The sequence below is a fragment of the Neolamprologus brichardi genome, chromosome 8 (genome assembly GCF_056152115.1).
Source record: "Neolamprologus brichardi isolate AB-2024 chromosome 8, ASM5615211v1, whole genome shotgun sequence".
In the NCBI taxonomy this organism is placed as follows: Eukaryota; Metazoa; Chordata; class Actinopteri; order Cichliformes; family Cichlidae; genus Neolamprologus; species Neolamprologus brichardi.
In genome coordinates, this window is record NC_142111.1 from 1,032,045 (window position 1) to 1,059,182 (window position 27,138).

At 39.5% G+C, this 27,138-nt stretch overlaps 1 protein-coding gene across 3 annotated transcripts; it reads left to right on the forward strand.

Moving 5' to 3' along the window:
- On the forward strand, window positions 1–26,769 carry mbtd1 (mbt domain containing 1). Of its 3 annotated transcripts, XM_006801658.3 has the most exons (17): window positions 1–169; window positions 1,755–1,959; window positions 2,577–2,710; window positions 2,798–2,912; window positions 3,002–3,084; window positions 3,164–3,281; window positions 5,528–5,662; window positions 5,734–5,822; window positions 5,989–6,223; window positions 6,424–6,479; window positions 8,835–8,939; window positions 11,474–11,621; window positions 11,713–11,795; window positions 14,195–14,429; window positions 15,824–15,895; window positions 25,601–25,756; window positions 26,166–26,769. In XM_006801658.3, exons 1-17 carry the CDS (start codon window positions 149–151, stop codon window positions 26,282–26,284), a joined length of 2,109 nt encoding a protein of 702 aa, XP_006801721.1. In that variant the 5' UTR covers window positions 1–148; the 3' UTR covers window positions 26,285–26,769. The 3 variants fall into 3 exon arrangements, with proteins under 3 accessions (XP_006801721.1, XP_006801722.1, XP_087701361.1); XM_006801659.3 differs by lacking the exon at window positions 25,601–25,756; XM_087845235.1 differs by lacking the exon at window positions 26,166–26,769 and having other exon boundaries at window positions 25,601–26,129.
- The last annotated feature ends 369 nt before the right edge of the window (window positions 26,770–27,138 follow it).

Genomic DNA, 27,138 nt, shown 5'->3' on the forward strand with positions numbered 1-27,138 from the left:
CTCATGCGCAGAGGCTGCAGAGTAATTTGTTGATATCCTGCTTGGTAGTATTTAGACTAAAATTCAAAGCTAGGTTATACCCCAGGTGAGGGGATTTGTTTGAATTAGGAAGTGCAGGTAACTGGAAGAGCATCTATATGAGGGGCTGATGGAAAACGCAAGGGATTTGGTGAGTTGGTTTGAAACATTTTTGGGCCGCGAGCCTCCGTTTCCAGTGGATTGTTCAGGCTAGTACGCCTCCTTTGTTGTTATCTGTTTACGATAGCCAGCTAGTGGCTCACCCATCTACACATAATGCTAAAGCTCTTTCTTTCGTCTCTTTCTCTCTCTGGAAAAAAAAAAAACAAGTAGAGTTTTCTTACAAGTCTAACTATTGCAACTATATAATAGACGAACGTAAAAAGGCTTTGTTCTGAAAAAAAAAAAAACCTGGAGAAACAGGTTCTGCTAGCTAGCTATGCTAGTGCTGTTTAGCTTTAGGAGGTGTTTGTAATAAGGCCGTCCCTTATTTTAGTTTCGGTATTAGTTTACTTTTCTAATATATATGTATGCAAAATGTAGCTTACGAAGGATGTCTTTGGAAATGGGTGTCTTGATATATATTTTTTTTTTAACTTAAACTGTTGTGCGTAGTGTAATGTTTGAGCTGAGATGCTGTGAAGAGGAAGTAAACTAGCTTTGACAACATGTACGCATTGTTCCGGATCCTGTGATCAGACTTCCATATTTTCACGTATAATTTATTTATTTCGATGTTTGGGCGTTTCGAAAAAAGTCATGCTGACTCAGATATGGTTCGCTGATGTTTTCCTACCTGAATCTAAATGATGCATTAATGATGAAAGGCGAACTGTAAAACTGCATCTTTCAACTAAAATAAGTTCAGCGTCACTTCAATACTAAAATTTAGCTTAGGGACTTGATTTTTGTTGACATTTGTCTAAAACATCTTACAAATGCTCAAAAAAGGAAAGAATATTGATTACAAAAATAATAAAAATGTGAACTAAGAAGATTTGAATCTTTATTTTCTTCTGGTCCATTATTATATTTTGCATCAGCATCAACCTTGCAATCAAACTATTTCTTTTGCAACTATTGCAGACTGTGTCTGCTTCCCCTTCCTACCTCCCAAGAATGCCTTAGAGCAATATTCCCTTTCTAGCCCCCTCACAGAACTTGTTTCAAGTATCGTAATTTTTTTGTATTGATTAACAGTAATAAGAATTATTTTAAGGCACTATTATTGCTGTGCTTTTACCATTAATTATATGTTTAAAGAAAAGGTTAATTTTATTAATATTAAAAACCATGGTATATTTAATTTGAATAAGAGCGCCGCTGTTAAAAAATAAATAAATAAATAAATAAACTGGGCATCTCTTCTGCACTAAAGACAAATGTTTGGCTAGTTTTTGTGGCTAAACTCCAGGACCACAGAACAAGGACATTTGTAAGGAGCCGTTAAAATAAAGTGCAATAGCTCAAAATAATTATTTTTCTTTTATTGAGTTTTAGTAAAGTAAAATAACTCAAAAGGAATGGAGTAAAATAAAATGATTTGAATGAAATGTTTTTCTGAACAGTTACCTTCTCTTAGACCAATTTCACTGCTTTCTCCACGAACGACGCCAAAGTAAACGTGTTACATTATACGGAGAAATGGAGAGGAGAACCTCCTGAGCTACAGACACCCCTAAAAGCATCCATATGAATTCATTCAGTGTTTCTCTGTTGTGTCCTCATCTGTTAAGGCTGAGCGTACCCCACGTTCAGATCGTAAGCGACGAGACTCATTCGGGATGTTTGATGGCTATGACAGCTGCAGCGAGGAGTCCACCAGCAGCTCTAGCTCAGACGACAGTGAGGATGAGGTGGTACCCTCTATCCCTGCTAGTCTGCCCATCATCAAGAACAATGGACAAGTCTACACCTACCCTGATGGAAAGGCTGGAATGGGTCAGTACACGAGGCTTATTTTTTGTGTGTATTGCTTAAATAATAATCTGTGAGTGAACAATAATAGTGTTTACGTTTAGCTGCTGTGGCTCAGGAAGTAGAACGATTATTAGTTTGATCCTCAGCTCCTCAACATTCATATGTGCAAATATCCCTGGCCAAGATATTGAATTACCTAAACAGTTAATGCATTACTTTTGGTATACCCTTTGAATTAAAGATGAAAATTTTCATTTGTATCACATTTGGTTAATTTAAAATCCACTGTAGTGATGGGGTGGCTCGGCCCCCTTCTGCTCCATTCTACATGCCAAATATCCTTGGCCAAGATAATAACCCCAAGTTGTTCTCCGATGCATCCACTGGACAATGAATGTGTATGACTGTTGGGTAGAAAGTGCCTAGAAAAAAGTGCTTGTGCAATTGGATGTGAATGAGGAAAGATGTATAGAGAGCTTTTAGTATTCAGAATAGAAAGGCGCTATATAAAAACCAGTCTATTTACCACGTACAGAGCAAAAATTGCAATTGTGTCAATTTCCAAATACTTATGGAGATAACTATAAATGCCATTTACCATTTGTAGACTGCTGATCTATTTCGGTTTGTTTTCACAGCCACCTGTGAGATGTGTGGGATGGTCGGTGTACGAGATGCTTTTTACTCCAAAACCAAGCGTTTCTGCAGTGTGTCCTGTTCTAGGAGTTATTCCTCAAATTCTAAAAAAGCTAGCATCTTGGCAAGACTCCAGGTAAATGCATTATCTTTGATAAACAAGTATAGTAGTTTCATAATTTTGTATTATGTAAATATTAACATCTGCTTTGGTTTTTACAAGGGCAAACCACCAACAAAAAAGGCCAAAGTCTTACAGAAACAGCCTCTCATGGCAAAGTTGGCAGCTTATGCCCAGTACCAAGCAAGTCAACAGAACCAGGCCAAACTGAAAGCGGGTAGGCTATGAAAAAGCAATCATGATGGGGCTCATATTTCTGCTCTTTTTGATGTACACAAGCAACAAACGAATTGTTGTTTCTGTCAGTGGTCGCTGGAGAGAGTTTTGACTGGGGGCAGTATATCTGTAGCAGTAACACGGTGGGGGCTCCTGTCAGCTGTTTCAAGCATGTAAGTAGCTGGAGCTGAGAATATGGTCACCACTGATATGATACTATGATTATCATAGCTGATAACTTCTGTGCCTCAGGCCCCCATGGGAACATGTTGGGGAGATATTGAAGTAGGTGTGAGGATTGAAGTGCCCAACTCTGATACCAACTTCTCCACCAAGGTGTACTGGATAGCAGAAATCATAAAGCTAGCAGGTAAACACTACAAGTAATTAAGGTAAAATCTCTCACACAACCCTTGGGGTGTTTTTAATTGTGTTTGTGTCTTTTCATTTTTGTGAACTCTGTTAGGAGTAAGTGTTAATGCTGAATAAGTATATCACAACATGGCAAATGTATGCAAAGTCCAATGTAAAAGTAACACTGAACATTTGAACAGTTAGTTTCGCTGTTTCCACAACCACAACAAGTAGTTGTCAGTTGATGAGACAGTGAACCACAAGAGAGGCATTTGGCTTTACATAAAAGAGAACTTGCAGCTGCTAGTTGACTCAGAATCGGTGTAGTAATTTTGGGTGATTGGACGAATTTATCAACCATCAACAGTAGGCTGAGCCTTTCGCCAATCGTTTTTACAAGAGCAATTTATTTATTTGCCCATTAGTAAGTTTGCTAATAATGTTGGTTGAAGCTAAGAGAAAAAGTCAACGAAAACAATAGCGCTGTTTTAACGGCTCCCTCCTCAGCGTGCCCCCAAATGCAGCGATCAATTTACACAAACTCATAACAGAAAGAAAGAAAGACGGTATACTATGTTCAGAAAAAAACAAAAACATTTTATTTAAATAAAAAAAATATAATGTTGGGCAGGGAAACAAAGAAAAACTGGTTTCTTTTTTCCACTTTAACCGTGTTTACAGGCTCTTCCAATGTTTATCTGTCTTACACACTCGACCAAACAACAAGATACAAAAAGTATGATAAAAAATGTTTCTTCCAGCGAACATAAAAAAATCTTTGACGTAAAGTTAAGTCTTTTGTGCGATTTGGTGCCTCTCAAATAAACAAATCACTAATCAAGAACGTACCTATATTAATACTGAAACAAACAAGAAAAGAAAGTGAAATATAAATTCTAAACACGCAAATCAGTCTGTGCATGATTACATTGCTCCGCCCATCAAAAAGTGACCTGTGCAAATATATCACCTATCGTCATTTATTGGACTGACGAATGCCGGTTGGAAAAATCTGACATATCGCCCAACCTTGTAAAGTTGTAGCCTTAAGTTTTTCTAGGTCTTAATACTACGCACTGACATGCTGCAAGAATAGCTGGATTTTATTTTTTAATTCCAGTACTAAAATAGTTTAAAAATTCATTCTCAATTGAGCCAGTATCATCCTCATTAGTCAGACCTGTATCTGTCAAGGTTTATTGCTTTGTCCTGGCAGCAATTGTGTTGATGACGATACTGGCAACAAACCTACACATAGATGAAAGTACCAGATGTATCCCTCTACCTGAGCTAATAAAAGTCTGTATTTGATTTTTAAGTTTTACCATAAACAAAGAAATAAGCAACAAACCCCTTCTCCCATTCCACATGTGACAGTCCACATCCCAACAAATAAAATGTGCAAGTTGACATCAGAGGGGGAAAAGATAAGATAAGATAAGATAAGATGACCTTTATTAGTCCCACAGGTGGGAAATTTGTTTTGTTACAGCAAAAGTGCAGTTATGTAGCAGAAATTAGAAAACACTGGAATGCAATAAAATACTATATACAATAGAATAGAATAAAATAGAATAATATATACAATAGAATAAAATAGAAATACAAATACTATATACAACTGAGTAGGAAAATACAAAAATACAACTTCGTCAGAAGAAGAATTGCACAAGAATTACACATATAGCAGTCTTATTGCACGTGTGAGGGTTTGATCAACTGCAAAAGTCTTTGTTGTGGAGTCTGACAGCAGTAGGGAGGAAAGACCTGCGAAATCTCTCCGTCCCACACTGTGGGTGCTGCAGTCTCCCACTGAAGGAGCTGAAAAAAACCCCTTAAAAATAAGATGTTTACATTTATTGGTATGTTTAGCTGACACATGTATTTATCATCTATGTGTAAAGTACAGGACAATCTGATTTCCATTCCTTCACTAAGGCTTCACTTCGGACAGCTTTGTTATGAGCTGTTAAATAAATTCAGCACTGAAACAGAAGTGATTTTCTGAGATTGTTTAGAAAGAAACCTTTGGAAGGGGATTGATACAGTATAAAGTTTTCTCACCAACAGTGAGGAGAAATAACACATTATTTATACCACATGTGAATACGGTCTTTGTATCAAATTTTTTTTCTCCAACTAGTCAAGAAGCTGAATATAGAATAAGCCAACTGACTGCAGATGGTGGTCAATTTTTCAATCTACTGTTTCTGATGTCAAGAATTAGTGTGCACATTAACAGTGTTTCCTCTTGTTCTTCAGGGTTCAAGGCTCTCCTGCGTTATGAGGGCTTTGACAGTGACACAAGTAAAGACTTCTGGTGTAACCTCTGCATACCTGAAGTTCACCCTGTGGGATGGTGTGCTTCAAGTGGCAAACCCCTCGTACCTCCAAAAAGTGAGTGTTTTGACAAACAAATCACTTAAGTTTTCTTTAGCACTATGGTTAATTATTTCTGCTCTCTACAGGCATACAACATAAGTACTCTAACTGGAAAACGTTTCTTGTGAAGCGCCTCACTGGAGCTAAAACACTGCCACCTAACTTTAATGATATGGTAAGGCATCAGCCCAGTATTGTAAAGCTGCATTTTATATATTTATTTTATTTTTAAGTGTTCTTGCTGAACCTAAAATTGCAATAAAACGTTGTTGTTTCTGTTCATCCTTGGCTGTTAAATTTCATCTTGGTTTGGTAAACCTGTCACTCATTTTTCACTGAAGGTACAGCAAAACATGCAATTTCCCTTTAAGAAGCTAATGCGAGTCGAAGTGGTCGATAAGAACTATCTCAGCCGGACACGGGTGGCGCTGGTAGAGCAAGTGATTGGAGGTCGCCTGAGGTTGGTCTATGAGGAGAGCCAGGGTGGAGCTGATGACTTCTGGTGCCACATGTATAGCCCTCTTATCCATAATATAGGCTGGTCAAGAAGCATTGGACACCGCTTCAAACGATCTGGTAGGCACACTCACTTTGTAAGGAGTCCGAGGAATCAAAACTTGTGAATTTTGAAAATTGTTATAGTTGATCAAGTAACGGTCACGTGTGTCAATAATTACTTGAAATCTTCAAGTAATTATTGACACACGTGACTACAACAATTTACAACAATGCCCACTTTATGTGTAACAAGTCATTTTCATGTATTCAAATTCTAGATATAACAAGGAAATTAGATGGTCAAGTCGATGCTCCTCCACAGCTCTTCCAGAAGGTAAGACTTGGCAAAAGAACAGAATATATTTCATCCTTATTATCCCACATCTGAACCACCACTAAAAGTCCCTGTGTTTTCAACACACAGACGTAATGTACTATATGTGTGTGTACATACATGATGAGTATTCAGCCAGACATAACAGTGCAAATAAGGCTTTAAATGTTACTAAATACTTATTTATTGTCTGAGTCTTTAAACATGTCCCCATAGTGTCTACTTTTTTACTCCTTGATCCTGGAGGCACAAACCTTTACAGGTGCATTCCCAAGTCAATCCTATTATAAAATGTTGCAGTTTCAATGTGAGTTGTCAATTCCAAACATAACAAACATTGAAAGTTATAACCCTTTATGGTATATAGTTTTGTTTTTTATTTTTAGAAAAAAAACTAATTTCTTAAGTGCTTGGGGGTCCCTGTTAATATAATAAGAAATATGTCTCTTCCACTCTCGAGCAAAATTTGTTTTGTTGCCTCATGGTAGCCCTGTGTTATAAGGGTACCAAAATTTAAGTTTCATACTTATGTAGTAGATTCAGTGGGAAAGAGCTATTTATTCAAAATGTTATTGTGTAGTTTAACAAATATGAAGTTAATTCTCATAAAAACATTTAATCCAACAGTGGTGTTCTGTGCTCTTGCTCATACATGCATGGGTTTGTCTGTCTCTGTTTCTGTGTGTCTGGAGTTTACTACTCCGTTTGGAACTTCGTAAAGTGGAGATGGATACTACATTTCTGTCATTTGACTTTTCAAATATCATTTCATCCTGGTGCATGACATTGGCACACAGTCCTTTTCAAGCTCCAGAAACGTTTATGTACACAGATCATTTACATACACAAACTGTTGCTTAGCCATGAACATCACATATGTATCATCCTTAATTGAATTAGAATTAGAATAGCTTTTATTGTCACTGTTACAAGAACAATGAAAGGCAGTTTGGCATTTCTCCATGTGTGTGAAGTACACAATAGCGTAAGTATTTACACAATCACAGACAAATTTACATTTACACAAAAAAAATATATGTACAATTTATACATACACCTGTGTGTGTGTGTGTGTGTGTGTATGTATGTATATGTATATATATGTATATACACACACACACACACACACATACACACATACATACATATATATATATATATATATATATATATATATATATATATATATATATATATATATATATATATATATATATATATATATACACACACACATACGTGTGTGTGTATATGCGCGCCATCTGAGGAGCAGGTGCATTGAGAGGTGCAGAGTGATCAGTGATATTGCACATTGAGTGGGGGGGGTGCAGTTGCAACTATACTAATGTTGGTTGCATTGAAGTATAAATAGAAATACGGTTTATAAATAAGGTGTAATGTCCATGAGTGTTGGCAGTGCAGTTATCCTCCAATCAGGGTGGAGGTAGGGCATGTTTGACAGCCTGTTGCCTTTGATGCCTTAGTCCCATTAACTACTCCAAACTGTTGATTCTGGGGCCCTGTTGGGTAAATGGTAAATGGACTGATTCTTATATAGCGCTTTTCTACTCTCCCGGAGTACTCAAAGCGCTCTATACAACATGCCACATTCACCCAATCACACCCATTCTCACAAGCACCGTCTCTATACGTAGTACTTTCTAACTACATTCACACACATTCACACTCCGATGGATGCATCGGCGAACAACTTGGGGTTAGTATCTTGACCAAGGATACTTGACATGCAGACTGGAGGAGCCACAGATTGAATCACCAACCTTCCTATCAGTAGGTGACCTGCTCTACCTCTACCTCCTGAGCTACAGCCACCCCCGTAGCTCAGGAGGTAGTTCAGAGACTCATAACCCATGAAGAAAGCAAGACGAACAGCTTTAACCGGTGTGCTCGGTTGTGTGTGTGCACGTGAACGTGAGTGACTGTGTGTGGATGTGGATGTGTTTGTGTGACTTCCTGCTGATCACAAAGGGTCATCTCCCCTCCCCCTGTATATGGCTCAACCCCGTTTTAACAGTCTCACCATACACAAGCACAGGTAAATAAAGGGCAGGAAGTAAAACATCCTCACTAAATAAGAAAGCAGAACTCTCACATAGGATGTCCCTACAATTAAACACTACAGCTATTGCATCCCCCACATAGATGTAGGCCGGGGAGGGGGACAGAAACTTACAGAACTTACAAATTTAAGTAAAACAATGACAACATTTAACAATTTCAACCTAACAGGCCCGCTCACTCTAATCAAGTTCACTGAGGGGATGACCCTAACTGTTTGCATTCTTTTTATAAAAAGTTGTTTTTCTTTTCACTTGTCTGCCTTTTATTTTACAGACGAAGGAAGTGGACCAGAGTGGGGACTGGTTCAAAGATGGGATGAAGTTAGAAGCCATTGACCCCCTCAATCTCTCAGCTATATGTGTAGCTACTGTAAGAAAGGTAAGCCAGTTTTGATTTTGCAAAAGTCAGGATGGTGTAAAATGTAAATAAAACAGAATGCAATGATTTACAAATCTCCTAAACCCTTATTTTATTCACAATAAAACATAGAAAACAGATGTCTGAACTTAAATATTTTACTATTTGATGAAATATATTAGCTCACTTTGAATTTCATGGCAGCAACATGGCAAATTTGGGACAGGGGCAACAAAAGGCTGGTAAAGGAAGTGGTACTAAAAAGAAACGGATGGAGGAAGATTTTGCCACTAACCCTAACCTGATCTTAACAGGTTAAGATGATTACCAGTGTAACCAGTATTTCCAGTATAACCAGTGTTTCTCAGAATTCTCAAGGGGTTCACTAATTTATACACAAATGCAGGTAGGCTATTAAGTAACATTGTGTTGGCTATTAAGAAACGGCAAAGCCAAATGTCAACATGATATAGAAATACTACCGTCTTCACTGGGTCAAAAGTCATTTGAAATAGACTTACACAAGGTGGAAAACTGTTTTGTGGTCAAACAAATTGAAATTTGAATATATGTTGATCAATGGTCATGACAATTTGCGTATTAATGATAGAAGAAGTCACTTGGTGGATGAGTGATGAAGTGTTTCTTCCACTGAAAATACTACGTCCAGATGAACAGAATCAATGTTTCAACACAGTGAATATCTTTGTGATTGCTGTAAAACTAAGGCTATAATTGCACCACTGTTATCTTCAATGCGATGGCCAATACAGCTACCTGAACTTTATTTCCACAGAAGTAAATTCTCTTGTTATTAAATGTACTTCCTTTCTGTATATGATTCTAGATATTGTAGCACCTCTGAAAAATACAGCCTGAAATCAAAAGTAGTTGACTAGAACTCTCAAACGTGCACCTTAAAACAGATAACTTATAAGCTGCAGAGGAAATGGCATCTAACTAATTTGGGAGATCATCATTTAGCCTGCAAAAGTAGATTATTGCTCTATAACAAAGCCCTCCGTAAAGGTAGAACATCTTACTACTCATCACTGACTAAAGGTAATAAGAATGATAGGTTTCTTTTCAGCACTGTAGCCAGGCTGACCAAAAGTCAGCTCTGTTAAGCCAAGGATTCCTTTATTTATAAAGAAATTCAAGAAGTCATCACTACTTAAGGTTAAAATATCATTAGAGAAAAAATTACTCATAACCACCTTGCAGATGTAACTTTGTGTACACCTACTTTCAATACCACTGATATTTATTTATTTCTCATCCACTATATTAAGTGGTGGTTACATACCACCAGTATGCTTGGTAGGGGTTCCAAGCAATCCAAGCAGATTTAAAAAATATAAACTGCATGCCACCGAATACCTGGCCAGTAGCATCACTTGATGAGTCATGAGAGCACTCTTATTAACTAAATCAAAACCTTCATTTTTTTTTTAAAACCTGTAAACGAGGGAAATGGATACAGAAACAACACCGTGTTCCCAGAGTCTAACTCAGTGCCACAGACCGAGCATTAGCATTCTAGCTTCGAAGTCCACCTTTGTTGTAGTGTTCTTGTCCATTATTAATTACGTGGCAGGACGCGTGGACGTGTTGCTATTGACGACAGTCATGTACATTAGTACTAGTGTTTTGTAATGGAAAACCATCCGAGTTGGGTCGTGGCGATCCATGGCCAGTTGATCTGGGTAGGTGCTAATGGAAAAGGGGCTTTACTGCCATCAAATTGTAGCTCCATAGTGTAGTGGTTTATCCTGGTATGATCTCTTGGAGATTGTCAGGAGGCAGCCAGCATATAAAGTCTGCCAAATCAAATATGTGAAGAGTCACCCCCTTATGAACAATGGAGCAGCCAAATGTTTTGGGGTGTAATTGTTAGGGGTGAGGGGTGAGGAGTGGGGGTTCCTGCCGTAAAATGAAAAAAATGTTTTAAATGGTATATTTTCTCAGTTTAAACCTTCAATCTGTTTTGTTTTTTTTGTCCTCAGGTGTCAATAGACACCTTATAGATTTATGAGATTTGATTGTGTTCTGTTTGTAGTTGCATCTACATTTTTTTTCTAAATATTTTTATTGAGTATTTGTGGATATAGTTTACAAAGAAAAAAAGACGGAAAACACAAACTGTTTACAATGAATACAAAACAGAACTTCTCATGTTGGAACGGTTTTCCTTTCTTATTATTTACCAAACAAGCAACGAGGAAAAAAAAAAACAGAAAGAAAACAAAAAGAGGGGGGGAAAAAAAGAAAAGAAAGCCACTGAACATGGGAGGGCGGGGCAGCAACCAATCAAAATGGCACGCCTAGCCAAGAGGGAACCAAAGGACAGCACCCTGCGCTTTGCTCTGGGAATATGCTTATCATCCTCTCCCACTGTACCAAAGAGAGCAAGTAGGGGGTTGAGAGCTAGTTTCAGGCCGGTAGCCTTGTTCAAAGTGCAGAAAACCTCCTCCCGAAAAGCATCTACATTTTATACATTTTTGGAATTTAGGTTGTACATTAAAGTTGACATGACATAACTCTCTGCTATATAGGTGTTGGCAGATGGATATCTCATGATTGGGGTAGATGGCTCAGAGGCAGTCGATGGATCAGACTGGTTCTGCTATCATGGCACCTCCCCTTCCATCTTCCCTGTTGGCTTCTGTGAAATCAATAACATTGAACTCACACCCCCTAGAGGTACTCTACAGTTATTTTTTTTTCTTCACTTTGGAACCTTAAAATTTGGGGTTGTTTATGTTCTGGTCTTGACACATACTGTGTTTCTCAGGGTACACTAAACTCCCATTCAAATGGTTTGACTACCTCAGAGAAACAGGTTCAGTAGCTGCTCCTGTCAGGCTCTTTAACAAGGTAAGGTTTATTGATGTATATCCTGTGTGTTTTTAAACTGTTATCATTCTGTAAGTTTCAAAATCTTCTGCTAATCAAAATCCCATAGCTTGCAATAAAACCACCATCTGCAATCATCTACACCACAGGTGTCGAACTCCAGGCCTCGAGGGCCGGTATCCTGCAGGTTTTAGATGTGTCCTTGATCCAACACAGCTGATTTAAATGGCTAAATGACCTCCTCAACATGTCTTGAAGTTCTCCAGAAGCCTGGTAATGAACTAATCATTTCATTCAGGTGTGTTGACCCAGGGTGATATCTAAAACCTGCAGGACACCGGCCCTCGAGGCCTGGAGTTCGACACCCCTGATCTACATTATATAGACCAGGAGTGGGGAACTCCAGGCCTCAAGGGCCGGTGTCCTGCAGGATATCACCCTGGGTCAACACACCTGAATATGATGATTAGTTCATTACCAGGCCTCTGGAGACATTCAACACATGTTGAGGAGGTTATTTAGCCATTTAAATCAGCTGTGTTGGATCAAGGACACATCTAAAATTGCTTAACTCCTAGATATTCCATGATCAACTGTAAGCAGTATTATTGCAGAGGAAAAGCATTTGGGAACCACAGCAACTCAGCCATGAAGTGACAGACCACATAAATTTGCAGTGCAGGGTTGCTGAATCCTGAGCCACGTAGTCAGTTGTCAGTTATATGCTGTAGATCAGGGGTGTCAAACTCAAATACACAGTGGGCCAAAATTCAAAACTGGAACAAAGTTGCGGGCTAATGTTAATATTTATTGAAAAAAAAAATCTTCCTCTAGATATAAGAATGAATCTTTTCTTATGGACTCAAATAAGTTTTGCTGGAAAACTGAATATGGAACAAGCAAAGCTTAATACTAAACAATATATATATTAGCTGTATAATACCAGTAGGCCAGCTCTAATAGTAATTTGGTATGGCTTCGCGGGCCAAATGTAATTAGGCTGCGGGCCAAATTTGGCCCGCGGGCCAGAGTTTGACACCTATGCTGTAGAGTTACAAACGTTCTCTAGCATTAACATCAGCACTATGATATGGGTTTGTCAGTCTAGCTGACCCAGTACTTTTGTCTATGTATAACTACAATCAAAACATGTGTGATAACTAAGTTTAAGGAAGTGATTCCTTCATTGTTAACATGATGGAGACTGAAAATGACTTTCCACTCTCCATCTTTGTTTGTCCTCGAAAAATTGTTGTTACAAGTGTTACACAAGTATGATTAATCTGTCCTCATTAAGATGGCTGTAATTAAATTATTACTTGAATAGTTCTTACTAGCTACTTTTATTTCAAAACATTTGGAGATGTTAACTGTCAATCAGTTAAATAATCATTGCAAAAGAACAGATAATTTGCAAAGATTCAGTCCAGATTTAGAGTGCGCCATAGCACAGACACGGCACTGGTAAGGTAACAAATGATCAATGATCAATTGATGATCAATGATCAATTCAATTACCACTGACAACAGTATTTTACTAAGGAGATTAGAACACAACGTTAGTATCAGTCAGTGTGGTCTGAATTTGATATGTCTACTAGATTAAAATTTCTCTTATTCATGCTCAAAAGTTGGTCACAGAGTTCCACGGGGATCCAAGAATGAGTGGCCATTTATTATTTTAAAATTGATACCATATGTGCATCTACTAAAAATTGTGGACAAGTTTGAATATCAGTGACCTTGACCTCAAGGTCCAGGTCAGAGTCCATTTAAAAAAACTTGGTCTTTTCCTCAACATTTTGCCGCGACGTTTCAAAGAGCCGGAAAGTAAATAAATGGCAGACAGAAATGAGGCAGGTCGAATCGTCTTGGGTTTCACGCATGTGCAGTACTGGTACGTAAGCGTTTTCAGCCATTTAAATGTGGATGAACAACTCTATGAAAACGATAGTGTGGACGCGGAGCGTTTTCAGACGTATACACTGTTTTCATATTTATCTGGGCTAGTGTAGACATAGCCTTAGAATCATCAATTAACCTAACCCCACCCCACTAACTGCATGTCTTTGGATGGTGAGAGGAAGCTGGAGTACCTGGAGAGAACCCACACAAACACGGGTAGAACATGCAAACGCCACACAGAAAGGCCCCGGCCAGGTGGTGGGGATTGAACTCAGGACCGTCTTGCTGTGAGGCAACAGTGCTAATCACCATGTCACCGTGCCCCATCCATTTAAACAGTAGCAGTAAAAACTCATGTCATTATTGGTCATATTCATGTTATGACTGACAGGATTTGTAAAGTTTCTCACAAGCTTTTACTGAAGGATAAATACAGGCTGCAGTACTTTTAAGATCCGGGTTTTGTTTGTTAAATTTCTCTTTTTCCACTGTCCTTGATCCCTTTCATGTCCTAGGAGGTTCCCAATCATGGGTTTCGGCTAGGCATGAAGCTGGAAGCTGTTGATCTGATGGAACCAAGGCTGGTGTGTGTTGCCACGGTGACAAGGATTGTGCACCGCCTACTGAGGATTCACTTTGATGGTTGGGAAGACGAGTATGATCAGTGGGTGGACTGCGAGTCGCCTGACCTCTATCCAGTGGGCTGGTGTCAGCTAACAGGCTACCAGCTCCAACCACCTGCCTCACAGAGTAATGCCATAATGCTGTTCATACTTCTTCCTATAGTGTCTTAGTGCAAAACGTTTAGAGAATTATTAATATCAAGGATCAGACAAGATAGTAGGGCAGAGAATGGGATCACTACATGAGACGGTTATAATGAAGGTCACAAAATGCTGTCACTTGACCAAAAACGTTTGGGATCTGCCTCAGAGAAAATGGTTGAGCTTATCAAGTTTAAGAAAGGATCACGCAGCCATTGAACGTGCAAGGGGGTATTGCTGCATTTCCAGAGGAAGAGTAGGTGTTTTCTTGCCAATATATATAACTGAGAAATAGAGAATCGTTTGTTATCCCACAGACCACCTGTGCGCACATCTAGACCTGTAAACATTTTGAGGTAGGGATGTGCATATGTGTTTGTTTGTCTCATAGGGGTGTTTATAAACTGCCACCAATCAGGAATGCCTGCTTAGAATTTATAGATTTACAGTGAGCTTATTTCAGGTCTTTTTCTCGTACTGCATTTATTTCAGCAGTTCTTCAATTGACGAGCTTCAGCATCACGTTTTGTTTTTTTCTGTTTGTTTGTTTTGTTTGACTGACTCTACAGTCCTGACCACTGAGAGTTGGTAAGATACACAAGAAAAGACAGTAGAAAGAAAGCAATATAGAAAAAAGAAAGGGAAAAATACAGAAGACTATGCCTGAGAAAGCTGAAAAAACAAAGAAAGGAAAAAAGATAAGGAACAAACTGGTGCTGTGAAAATTGAGCAGTGGCTAAATGCTGGGCCTCTCCAGATGCAATTTGTTGATCTCTAAGATGATGTGGACCCAAAAAAGCAGTTTGTAAGAACTGGCCCCTTTCACTTTTCTACTGAAAGAAATTTCTCAGATATAAGGAAATTAGCCCCGTGTATCTTGACCATGTCTGGCTCCACACACAAAAGCAAGGCAATTTTCTCTGCAGTCAACATAATGAAAACTAAATATCCTTCGCAGCCTTAATGTAAATCTTCAAATTAACCATTCCTTTTCATATGTAGGTCTTTTAAAACATTCTCTTTTTGTTTTGAATGTTCAGTCACTGCAAACCACCTGGAACTAGAAGATAGCCACCACAGCAACATGCTCATATTACTGTCTCAAGTCTGTCACCTTGCAGTAGGATGACATCCTGAACTATCTTACTTAGGGCTCTTGAACTCCTCTCCAACCATAACCTATATCATTTGGAGAATGTTTGCGCATGTGCCTCTGCCTCACAACTGCCAAAAAGATAATTATGTGTCCTGCCAAAGCTGGAAAAGGCTCCGGCCCCCCTCCTCGTCCCGCGACACTGAATTGAATAAGAGAAAGACAGTCGTATGGATGTGCTTTCCTGTCATTGTATGCTTGAATGTCCTTTCTTGTTTCTTTTTTAGGTAACAGAGAAATGTCGCAGTCTGTTCCCAAGCAGAAGAAAAAGGCCCAGCAGTATAAAGGCCAAAAGAAAAGTGAGTATTCCCTTCTTTAGCATCAGAGTCTCTCTGCTTTATCTACTTGTTCTCCTTTTGTTATCGGCTATCTTAGTGAGGGCCACTTACCCTAACCATTAAAAATGAATGCCTAACCCTTACCCTAAACCTAACCATAACCTAATTGTAACCCTGACACTAAAACTACATTTTGAGCCTCAAGAAGGCCTTCAAACTTGTGAGGACTGGTGTGTGTGTCCTCACAAGGTACTGTTGGTTCTCACAAGTATAGTAGAATGGAGATTTCGGTCCTCACAAAGATAGGTAGACAGGAACACACACACACTGATTTAATGCAAAAAGGTCTATTAACACATAGTGAGTGAGAAAGGTGACTGAAGAAGAAATACTTAACACAGCATCCCCAGCAGCCTATTGCAGCATAACTAAAGGATTCAGGGTCACCTGATCCAGCCGGTGCGTCAAAGTCACATGACCAATTTAAGATGACACAGCAAGAAGATGCAGTGACCCAGAGTCTCCAATTCAACTTGGTTCGGAAGTGCGGACTGCAAAGTACATACCAGTTTTTAAATTGTGTCGTTTGGCCACGTAAAACCAGAGTTATGATAAAAAATACACGCAGCGGTGTTTACAGCGAGAAGAAATGGTAAAAACTGCATTTTCTAAGGACAGCGCTAGCAAACACTCTGCGCTTGCGAGTGAAAAAAAGAAAAAACACCCCTTCCCTATGGGTGTTAAAGTTTACCGTGTCAGCCAATCAAGAAAATGATATGGCAACATGTGGCACTTGGTTTTTAGGAAGAGGAGGAAGTTTTAGGAGTGACACCTGCGAGAGAAAGCGGGCGAGCGAAAGAGAGAGAGAGCGAGTTTTCATATGTGAGACATTAGTGACGTTTAGCGTGTTTGGAGGCTATAGTTAGTGTGTAGTGTAGTAAATGTACAATTTCTATTTGCATTTCAAGTTATGAAAATGATTCGTTAAACATGTTTGTGGCTTTTACAGTAAAAAATGTCATTTAAAAAAAAAAAAAAAATTCTCTGAATTTTTAAGCCTAATCTTAAAGGTAGAGATGGTGTCTGTCTCCCAAATTAAATTTGGAAGCTGTTTCCACAGAAAAGGGGCCTGAAAACTGAAGGCTCTGCCTGGCGTCCACATATGTGGACATCACATTTTGGGTTGTCTAGACAAAATACAAAATTTTGCTCTACAGGGGCCTGATATCCACTTATGAGAACATTATACTGCCTCTGTTTTATCAAAATTTAAAACAAATGTCTTCACATGTGGCTCTAATTTTTCTTAGAAACAAATATCGGGTAAAAAAAAAAAAAAAAATCTGGTGATTCTTTGTTTTTACATTCATCGGGTCCCAATATGCCCAAATATCAAAGAGAAATTAAAATGCTTGCCATGGAAGAGTTCGGGTCTTATCACAAGTATATCACAAGTAAGCCTGCAGACGTGCTCTAATGGGGTGATATAGTACTTTAAAGTCATTACGATAAGATGGGGGATGATTATTCAAGACCTTGTATGTGAGGAGCAGGATTTTGAATTCAGTTTGGATTTAACAGGGAGCCAATATAGGAGATATACGCTTTCTCTTTCTAGTCTAGGATGTCCTGATTATAACAAATTACAGTAGTCCAGCCTAGAGGTAATGAATGCATGACCTAGTTTTTCAGCGACACTCTGAGACAGGATATTTCTTATTTTAGAAATATTGCACAAATGGAAGAAAGCAGTCGTACATATTTTAGTATCCTTTTAAATACCATATTTCTAAGATTTTCAGGGCCGAGTACAATAAACTCAGTTTGATCTGAATTTAAGTCAATTCAGTTTTATTTATATAGCCCCAAATCACAACAACAGCCGCCTCAAGGTGCTTTATATTGCACAGTAGATCCTACAATAATAGATACAGAGAAAAACTGTGAGAGCTGCGTGATTCGTACACGGAGAGTTTGTTCAGCAGGCCACAGGATACGTGACAGAAACACAGCATGTCTGAACGGTACACATTCAATTCAATTTTATTTATATAGCGCCAAATCACAACAAAAGTCGCCTCAAGGCGGTTCATAGATACAGAGAAAAACCCAACAATCATATGACCCCCTATGAGCAGCACTTTGGCGACAGTGGGAAGGAAAAACTCCCTTTTAACAGGAAGAAACCTCCGGCAGAACCCGGCTCAGGGAGGGGCGGGGCCATCTGCTGCAACTGGTTGGGGTGAGAGAAGGAAGACAGGATAAAGACATGCTGTGGAGAGAGAGACAGAGGTTAATAACAGGTACGAATTTGGAAGCAGAAAGTTAGAGGTCATCTAGGTCTTTGTGTTTTTAAGACATTCGTGCAGTTTAACTAATTGGTGCGTGTTATCTGGCTTCATGTATAGATAGAGTTGGGTGTCATTTGTATAGCAGTGAAAATATATGTTATGCCTTTAGCACTCACAGATCCGAGTGGTTCCCGTTATTTTTTTTCATTTGTGTATGTATGTGTGTGTATGTATGTATGTATGTATATATTAGAGGTGCAACGATACACAAAGTTCACGGTTCGGTTCGATACTTTGGTGTCAGGGTTTGATATTTTTTCGATACAAAAAAATGTTCATGCCTTTTTAGTTTGTTATTCATTAAAATTATAAATATATATTTTAACTCAAAAGTACAGTTTTTAAGTTTAATGTTGCTGAAACAACAAAGTAATAAAAAATAATAATATCTGATTGAGGAATCACTCATCTTTGGAAAAGAGAGTTTATTACAGAGAAATGGCTCTTTCCAAAATAAAAGCTATACTATACACTTCTTCTGGGGTATATTCTCAGCAGCATATTAACCTCTTAAGCCCCAAGGGGGTTTCTGAGCTTCCTGCTCGAAAATGTAATGCCCAAATTTAATTGATTATTTCTCTGCAATTACAAACTCTGTCCTTACAATCTTGGTATCAAAATAAAGCTAACACTTGGGAATCATTCATTTCATCAGAGGTGTAAATATTGAATCAGATATTACTGTGTCAAAGTTACTGAGACTGGAACACAGAAAAAGTAAGTAGCTTTTATCCTCGCCTAATTTTTTTTTTTTTTAATTTTTAGCATATAACCCTTTGAAAAATATGCCTCAGATCACATTTGGTTCCAGAAATCCAGTAACCAACATATAAACATAATCTGTGCAAAGATTTATGTTTCTAAAGTGAAACAGTGAAAAATTACAGCGCTGTCAATACATGAATATCCAGACGTTGTACAAAAATGTCCAATTTTGGCACACAATTCGACACCATGCCAGTTGATTTTTTTAGGTATTAAAGAGCAGAAATTAATAAATGTTATTAACAGACCTAAACATGCTTTTTTTAAAATATATATTTTTGAAGAATCAACCACACATTTACATGGTAACGGCCCTTTTCTGCAGCGCGTATAGAGCGTTTGATTGGCCTCTGGCCCTTTAAACTCCGAGGGGCTGTAACTTTGGTTTCTTTTGGTCAATTTGCGTGATTGACACCTCTTTTTAATGTTTGAGCCAATAGATTCACAGTGACGATGCCACGTTCACGTCACTGCAACCAATCAGACATTGTGATGCCAAAACCCACGTGGGCCCAAATTTACTGCGTGTGGCGTCTGTTCAGTCACGTGTCTGTAGGTGGGTCTAAAATGGAGGTTGTTGACGGAAAACTGCTCTGATGCGGGCTAGGTAGGCATGGCAACTACTGTTAATCGCGTGGCTACCGGCGAAAATAACAGAAGGAATCGGGACTGTAAGCCAATTTCTGTCTTAGCGCATTTGCGCTGCTGTGTGTTTTTGTGGTCTTCTTTTGTGGCTCATTCAGTGAATTGTGGTCTGATCATGGTGAAACTTGGTGTGTGGAGTCAGTGATAGCTCTGGAAGCTAACCAGCCCATCTTTAGCCGGTTACACGAAGTCTGAAGAATTTCTGGTTCGGTTTTGTTTGTTTAGCGGTCTTCTGCGCATTTACATAACTGCTCGTTTAATCACGGCTTGTTTTCGGTGTGTTTGGTGGGTGTAGAAATGGTTTATATGACGTGATCTCCTCCTTTTTGCCCCTGTACCGGGCGTGGGCCTTAAGTGGTTAAACATATCAGGTCCCCATAAGGAGAATCATGTGCTAACAGCTGTCTAAATGACTCGGGTAAAGTTTGTAGCATGCGTGCTTGTTGTTTTTTGTCTGCTTCCACTTGTCTTTGCACTAGGATGATGTCGGAGTAAATGTGCAGTCATATTCGTTGTGTCCCCACTAGTGCTGTCAGCGTTAATCTGAAATGACATTAACGCCACAACACGGCAAATCTCTGTTAACGAGCTACCGCAGATCGCCCTGTGCGTGGGGCTGGACTGCCAACACGTTAACGAGCTAACCTGTTAACACACTAGTTCCCACCAATGTAATTGAGCATTGCGTGGCACAACCAACATACTGTTTTACTTTTGTCCATGACAGCTTACCTTCAGGGTCATACTTAACATGAAAACCAAAATACTTCCAAGGGCCACATCTGAATGAGGGTGGGGGAGGTTCAATTTGCCATGTTGCAACGAGCTTAACTTCTGTCTCGCTACCTTGCCCTGTGCTCAGTGGATCTGCGTTCGACTACTCCGCCTAGGCTGCACTGTCGAGCGCAGATCCACTGAGCGCTCAACACAGACAGCATCGTCAGAAGGAAAGTTGATAAAATAAATTAAAAATTTTGTATTATTCATACATATGCGTACCGAACCGAAAGCACAGTATCGTTGCACCCCTAATATATGTGTGTGTGTGTGTGTGTGTGTGTGTGTGTGTGTGTGTGTGTGTGTGTGTGTGTGTGTGTGTGTGTGTGTGTGTGTGTGTGTATATATGAGATTGAATTTGATGATGCTGCCTGATTAACCTCAGTGTGTGAAGAGGACTCTCCATTTGCATGAACAAATTGGAGTCTATTAGATAGATGTGATTCAAATCTAAAGCATGCTGTAATCACTCTAATAGGATATTATGGTCTACAGTATCAAACATGCTTCACTGAGGTCAAGCAGTGTTTGACAACTACTCTACTCAACTTGAATTTTTGAGATGAAAGGAAGGTTGGAGATTGGCCTATAATTAGCTAAGACAGGTGGGTCAAGAGATGGCTTTTTAAGTAACGGTTTAACTACAGCCAGTTTGAAGCCCTGTGGTACATAGCAAGGAATGGGTTCTAAAAGTCAGATGGATGGTTTGGAAGTAATTACTGAAGTTAACTTAGAAAAGTCAATGGGAGAAAAAGACTCTAAATAAATATCAATGGTACTAAAAGCAGCTGTAGAAAATGTTATGCCTGTGAGACAGTAATGAGTAATTTTTTCTCCAATGGTTAAAATTTTATTTGTGAAGAAATTCATGAAATCGTTACTTAACGTTAAAGGGATGGTTGGCTCAACAGAGCTCTGACTTTTTGTTACCTTGGCTACAGTGCTGAAGAGAAACCTAGGGTTGTTCTTATTTTCTTCAATCAGTGATAAATAGTTAATAGGCTAAATGATGATCTTCTAGATTTGTGACACGCTATTTCCTCTCCAGCTTACGAGTTATCTGCTTTAGGCTACGTGTTTGAGAATTATACCATGGAGTCAAATACTTCTGATTTGAGACTTTTTTTTTTTTTTTTTTCACAAGAGCTACAGTATCCACAGTCATAATTATTAAAAAGATAATCGACCTGTGTTAAGTAGTGTTTAGGTAGCTGCTCTGCTCTGTGTTGGTACAGGGCATTGAAAACGATAACAGCGGCTGAATTATATTCTTAAACTTAGTTACAGCACTTTCAGAAAGGCATCTACTGTAATGAAGTCTACTCCCTACTGCTGTGTAATCAATTCTTGTAAGTTTAAATGTTATCAGGAAATGATCAAACAAGAGAGGGATTTCAGGAAACACTGTTAAATGTTCAGTTTCTATGCCATATGTTAAAACAAGATCTAGAGTGTGATTAAAGTGGTGGGTGGGTTCTTTTACATTTTGAGAGAAGCCAATTGAGTCTAATAACAGATTAAATGTCATTTTAAGGCTGTCATTTTTAGCATCTACATGGATGTTAAAATCACCCACAATAATTATTTTATCTGAGCTGAGAACTAAATCAGATAAAAAGTCTGAGAAATCAGACAGAAACTCAGTGTAAGGCCCAGGTGGACGATAGATGATAACAAATAAGACTGGTTTTTGAGTTTTACAGCTGGGGTGGACAAGGCTGAGCATCAGTCTTTCAAATGAGTTAAAACTCTCAGTCTTGAAGATTGCTGCCACACCTCCCCCTCGCCCTGTGCCGCGAGGTTTCTGATAGTTACTATGACTCGGGGGGTGTTGATTCATTCAAACTAACATAATCATCCTGCTGTAACCAGGTTTCTGTAAGTCAAAGTAAATTGATTTATTGACAAATTACTAACTCATGTACTAACAGAGACTTGCAAGAGAGAGACCTAATATTTAATAATCCACATTTCACTGTTTTACTCTCCAGTGCTGTTTAGAATAGTGTATTGTTCTTTCTTTGTTTTTTATGTTTAAAAAATGTTGTTTAAATGTTGTTTTGGCTGATTTGTTGTTTGGTTTTTTGTTTTTTGCCTGTTTGGGAGCTGACATAGCCTCTAAGGGGATGGGGTTTTGGGGGGATAACAGGAGGAGAGAAGCTGCAGAGGCGTGTAAGACTGTAACTCTGCTTCCTGGTCCCAGCTCCGGATAGTCACGTTTTGGTGGGTTAAATAAATTTGGATGGAACAGCTCTTATTTCTACAAATCTGGCAGGGAGGATGCCATCTCTCCTAACAAGACCAGGTTTTCACCTGAAAGTTTCCCAATTATCTGTAAATCTTGATGTCTTGATATCTTTTTGGACAGCACTGACCTCCGATTGACATAACCGGGTGTCATTACTGCCGACGTGAATTATAATTTTACTGAATGTACGTTCACCCTTAGGCAGCAGTTTTAAATTTCCCTCAATGTCGCCTGTTCTGGCCCCTAGAAGACCATTACTATGGTTGCTGATGTCTCTAGCTTCACATGTTTAAGAACAGAAACGCCACTTACAAGATTTTGATCTCTGGTGGGTGTGTTGCAGAGTGGAGAAAAAGCAGTTTGACACATGAACAGGTTGGTGGTGTACCTGGGGCTTCTGTTTAAGACCATGCTTCCTCATCACTAGGGATGGGTATCGTTTAGGTTTCATCTGATATCGGTGCCAAACCGGTACTTTTGAAACGGTGCCGGTGCTTAAACGGTGCTCAAACCGGTGCTTAAAGAATGGAGAACACAAAATTGGTCCAAAAACCTCTCATGTTCAGCTGTTCTTTTGTAAAAAGATAACAATGTTAGCCTTTTCTGCAGCTATGGGGCATATATGGCATCACTCTTGGCTGGAAGCAGCTTAAACAATGGAAAAAACACAAACTTTGTCCAAAAACCTCTCATGTTTAATTGTTTTCCACTTTTTCTTTGGTCATTTTAGCCTTTTTGGCCAGGGTGAAGGGAGTATCTGCCATCAAACAAGAAGACAGCCGCATGTAGCTATGATGGTGTTTGCTAGTTCACCTTACATGCATTAATGTAATAACGTGGTTAGCCTACTCAACGTAAATTACACACGAACAACATTAAGCTACTCATGCAGAGAAGAACGGCTGCTGCTGCATCATCATCCTCATCATTTCTGCTACACTGGCAAGGCTAGGGGCCAGGACTCTCCTCTTCGGGTTTTTGGGGGATGTTGCTAACTCCGGGTCGATAACAGGCACCACACCCGCAGTAGATGTGCTCGGTGTGAGGTCTCGCAGCAAGATATCAAATATGGCGCATTTTTCAGCTTTTAAAAAAAACGCTATGCGTCGCCAGGTGTTTCATCGGATTTGAGGTGTTACCTCCTTTGCACAGTATCACCTTAAAGCACTTGTTGCAGGCTGCTTAGTTTGCATCTTTTGCTGTGAAGTACAGCCAGACTTTTGACGGCTTTGCCTTGGGCATTTTTAATCTGTAGCTCTGCTCTAAAAGAACGTACGTACCTGGACCCGCCTACTATCCTCGGAAACGTAAAATGATTGGCTAGAATTCAAAGTGTATCACATCTCAGGAAAAATAAAGCACTGAAATGTGCGCTGCTTTTTGGTCTGGTTACTACCGTTTATGTCAGAACCGGTGCCATCGGTACCCATCCCTACTCATCACCGTCACCCAGCCATCCTGTTTTCCCGGCTGCTTGGGGAGAGCTAACTACACTAACTACACCTTCGGCTGCACCAGCTACAGGGGCTGGGCTAGCTAAAAGTATTTCAAGGGTGCAAAACAGTCTCCAATTCAGTGATCCTGGTCTGGCAAATAGGCTATACTTATTTTTAAGAATAATTATTACTAAAGGAGGCCAAGGAATAACTAAACATCTGACACAATGAGCAGGAAAGTGTAGGTGGGACAGGTGAAGAGGCCCTGCTGTTAAGTCGGCTGCGAGCTAAGCTGGGGAATCCCTAAAGACACAGTGAGTTTGCTTCGGATGAAGCATGTGACGATTACACTATGAAATAAGACGTTATCTATAAGTTTTTAATTAAATCGCTACACAAAAACACCACTATGTGTTGGACCAGGAAGCGATACTCTACTGCAGGAAGTGCGAACACCAAGTGACCCAAAGGAATTGAGATATTGTGTAAAATATTGTTCATAACTTTAAGCTTTAATACAGTCTCACCAGGTAAGTTCTCTAACTCCCCTCCCACACCCCAAAAATTGTCATGAATTAGTTAGAGCAACACCTGCTTTTTTTTTCTTTCTTTCTTTTTTTAAATACAAGGCTGTGAACATGTTTATTTCTGCTGTAGATTTTACATTTTTATGGAAGTCTATGGGGATTGACTTCCTTTTGGAGTTTGCTTCAAGTAGTTGTTTGAGAAACTGCAGATTTTAGCAAATCAGCAATATCAGCACTGGATACTCTTCAAGTATGGCTTTGCCATACTTCATGGATGCTCAGATGGAACAGGAAAAGTTATTATTTTAAATACTGACAGTTCCTGTAGCATTCATCTTGGTAGCTTACCGTGGATTCATAATTATGTCATATGTCACAACCATGATAAATCATAGTCACAAGCAAATTATAATTATTGTTTCACTCCCACATAGTCTTTTCAAGCCCTTGCATGTAGGGCACAGGGATGTTATCCTATGGGAAATTTGTCTGAGAGCAGAGTCACCTTGTACAACTTGTACAGTGCTGCGGGGTGCACTGCTACACCCACCAAGCAAGGTTGAATTCTGCTCCCAAAAATACTGTGTTAGAACTGGAAAAGTTGGATTGGTCCATCCTTAGTTATTGTTGATTCATAAACTTTATTTTCAGTTCAATGCAGTGTTAAATTTGTGCACCAGGACTTCTGTTGTGCAACTATGAAATACTATCATTTGCTTGTGATTATGTATTGTATGGCTTGCCACATATGGCATAAATATGATATCATGCTAATTGTGCATCTGCTTACTTGTGTCTAGCACTCAGAGTACAGCTTACCAGGGGCTTATTCAGATGGGCATATCAGTGTTAGCACTATGAAGTTAAATAAAACCTGCTGTCTGATCATTCCTTTCTGCTAAGTCATCTAAACGTAAAGTCATCCCATATTTGTAATGAGCCCCTGGTAGCTTACCCGCGTCTGGCTTGGTGTTTAGAGAGGAAGATTCCTGTTGGTCGACGGCCCTTCAGTCAGGCAGGCAGGAGGAGGAGCAGCTTCTCAGGGGACGAAGAGCAGAGTCCACCCCCTTACCCTGCCCAGGGGCCAGCTCGGCCCAGGCCCCGCACCCATTTCCACCTAACCCACAAATCAGGTAATGGCACTCTTTTAAAAACAAAACCAGCACTGCACTGCAAGTATCCTGGGTTGTTGGTTTTCGTGTGTGTGTGTGTGTGTGTGTGTGTGTGTGTGTGTGTGTGTGTGTGTGTGGTATGAAGGACTGTCTATAAAGACAGTCCTGGTCACCAGGCTACACTGTGGGGCTGGAAGCTGCTGATTCAATCAACCTTTCTCTGTTCATTATCAACATGAATATTTCATGTCAGTAAAGAGTAGAGTGGTGCTTTACAGTAGGGACTGAGTCATTTATTTTGATGCCTGTCAGGTGGTTTTAAAATTAACTTCCGAAGCAAAGGCTCCTCTTGCATTTTTGTTCAAAGCGCATGAACACAAGGGGCTCATCTTTGCTACTCTTCTCTTCTGCATTCTGTTCCTGCCTCTAGAGTCTCTCATGCGAATGAAAGAGGAGACCACTGAAGTCGATGAGTTCACCTTCTCGCAGGGCACCTCAGACCAAGAGAGCAATGGCTCGGGCAGTTACTACATTAGACAGGAACCCTGATGTGACAAAATCAAGGAGGAGGAAACCACAAAAGGACATCTCTGGAAACACCGAACCAACAATCAGGAATGGGGAGGGTCAAACTCACCTGAGAGGATACTTGAAGAGTGATGCCACAGGCCACCTGTAATGTCAGCACATGAGGAATACCATTCCTCAACATCACTTAAAACAATTTTCTAACCTGGTAGGGGTGTGTCCACATAATCACTCAGAAAGTCCTGTCTAATCATGGAAAGCACCCAGAGTCAGGCCTGGGTCATAGATGTTTGGGCATTCTCTTTCTACGACCTGCATCTTTTTCTCCCTTTCTTTGGCTATCTGAACCAGATGAGCTATTTGGATGATTTTGTCTTGCAAGCCTCTATCAGCCCATCCAGCCTCAGCCATAATGTGGGCCACATACAGAGACCTGGAGAAACTGTGACAACAATTTATTGAGCCAGGTCTTTAGGTTTTCTTGCGTTTGTTGTATGGGAAGGGGGGGGGGGGGGGGGGGGGTGTTGTTGGTGGTGTTTTTTGTTTGTTTTTTTTGTATAAAAATGTGAGAGTCAGCCGTTTAGCAGCTGCTTGAGCAAAGTAAGGCTGTCAGAAAGATGAGCAGAGTTGTGTATATTTTTGCAGTATTGCCAGGTGGACTTTAATTTTAATAATAGTACTTGAATTTTTCCTTATTTCATTTTGTTTTGATTTTCAGGTTGATTTTTTTATGTCCTTTTTTTCATGTTTTGGTGGCTGTTTGAGTAACGTGTCGTTTTATAAAGTGACTATTCACTAGTAAGTGTAGGCCTATTCAAATAGAGCTACACAGAGTTCTTGCCATGCTGCTCAGCATTAATGATGGTCTTTCCCTC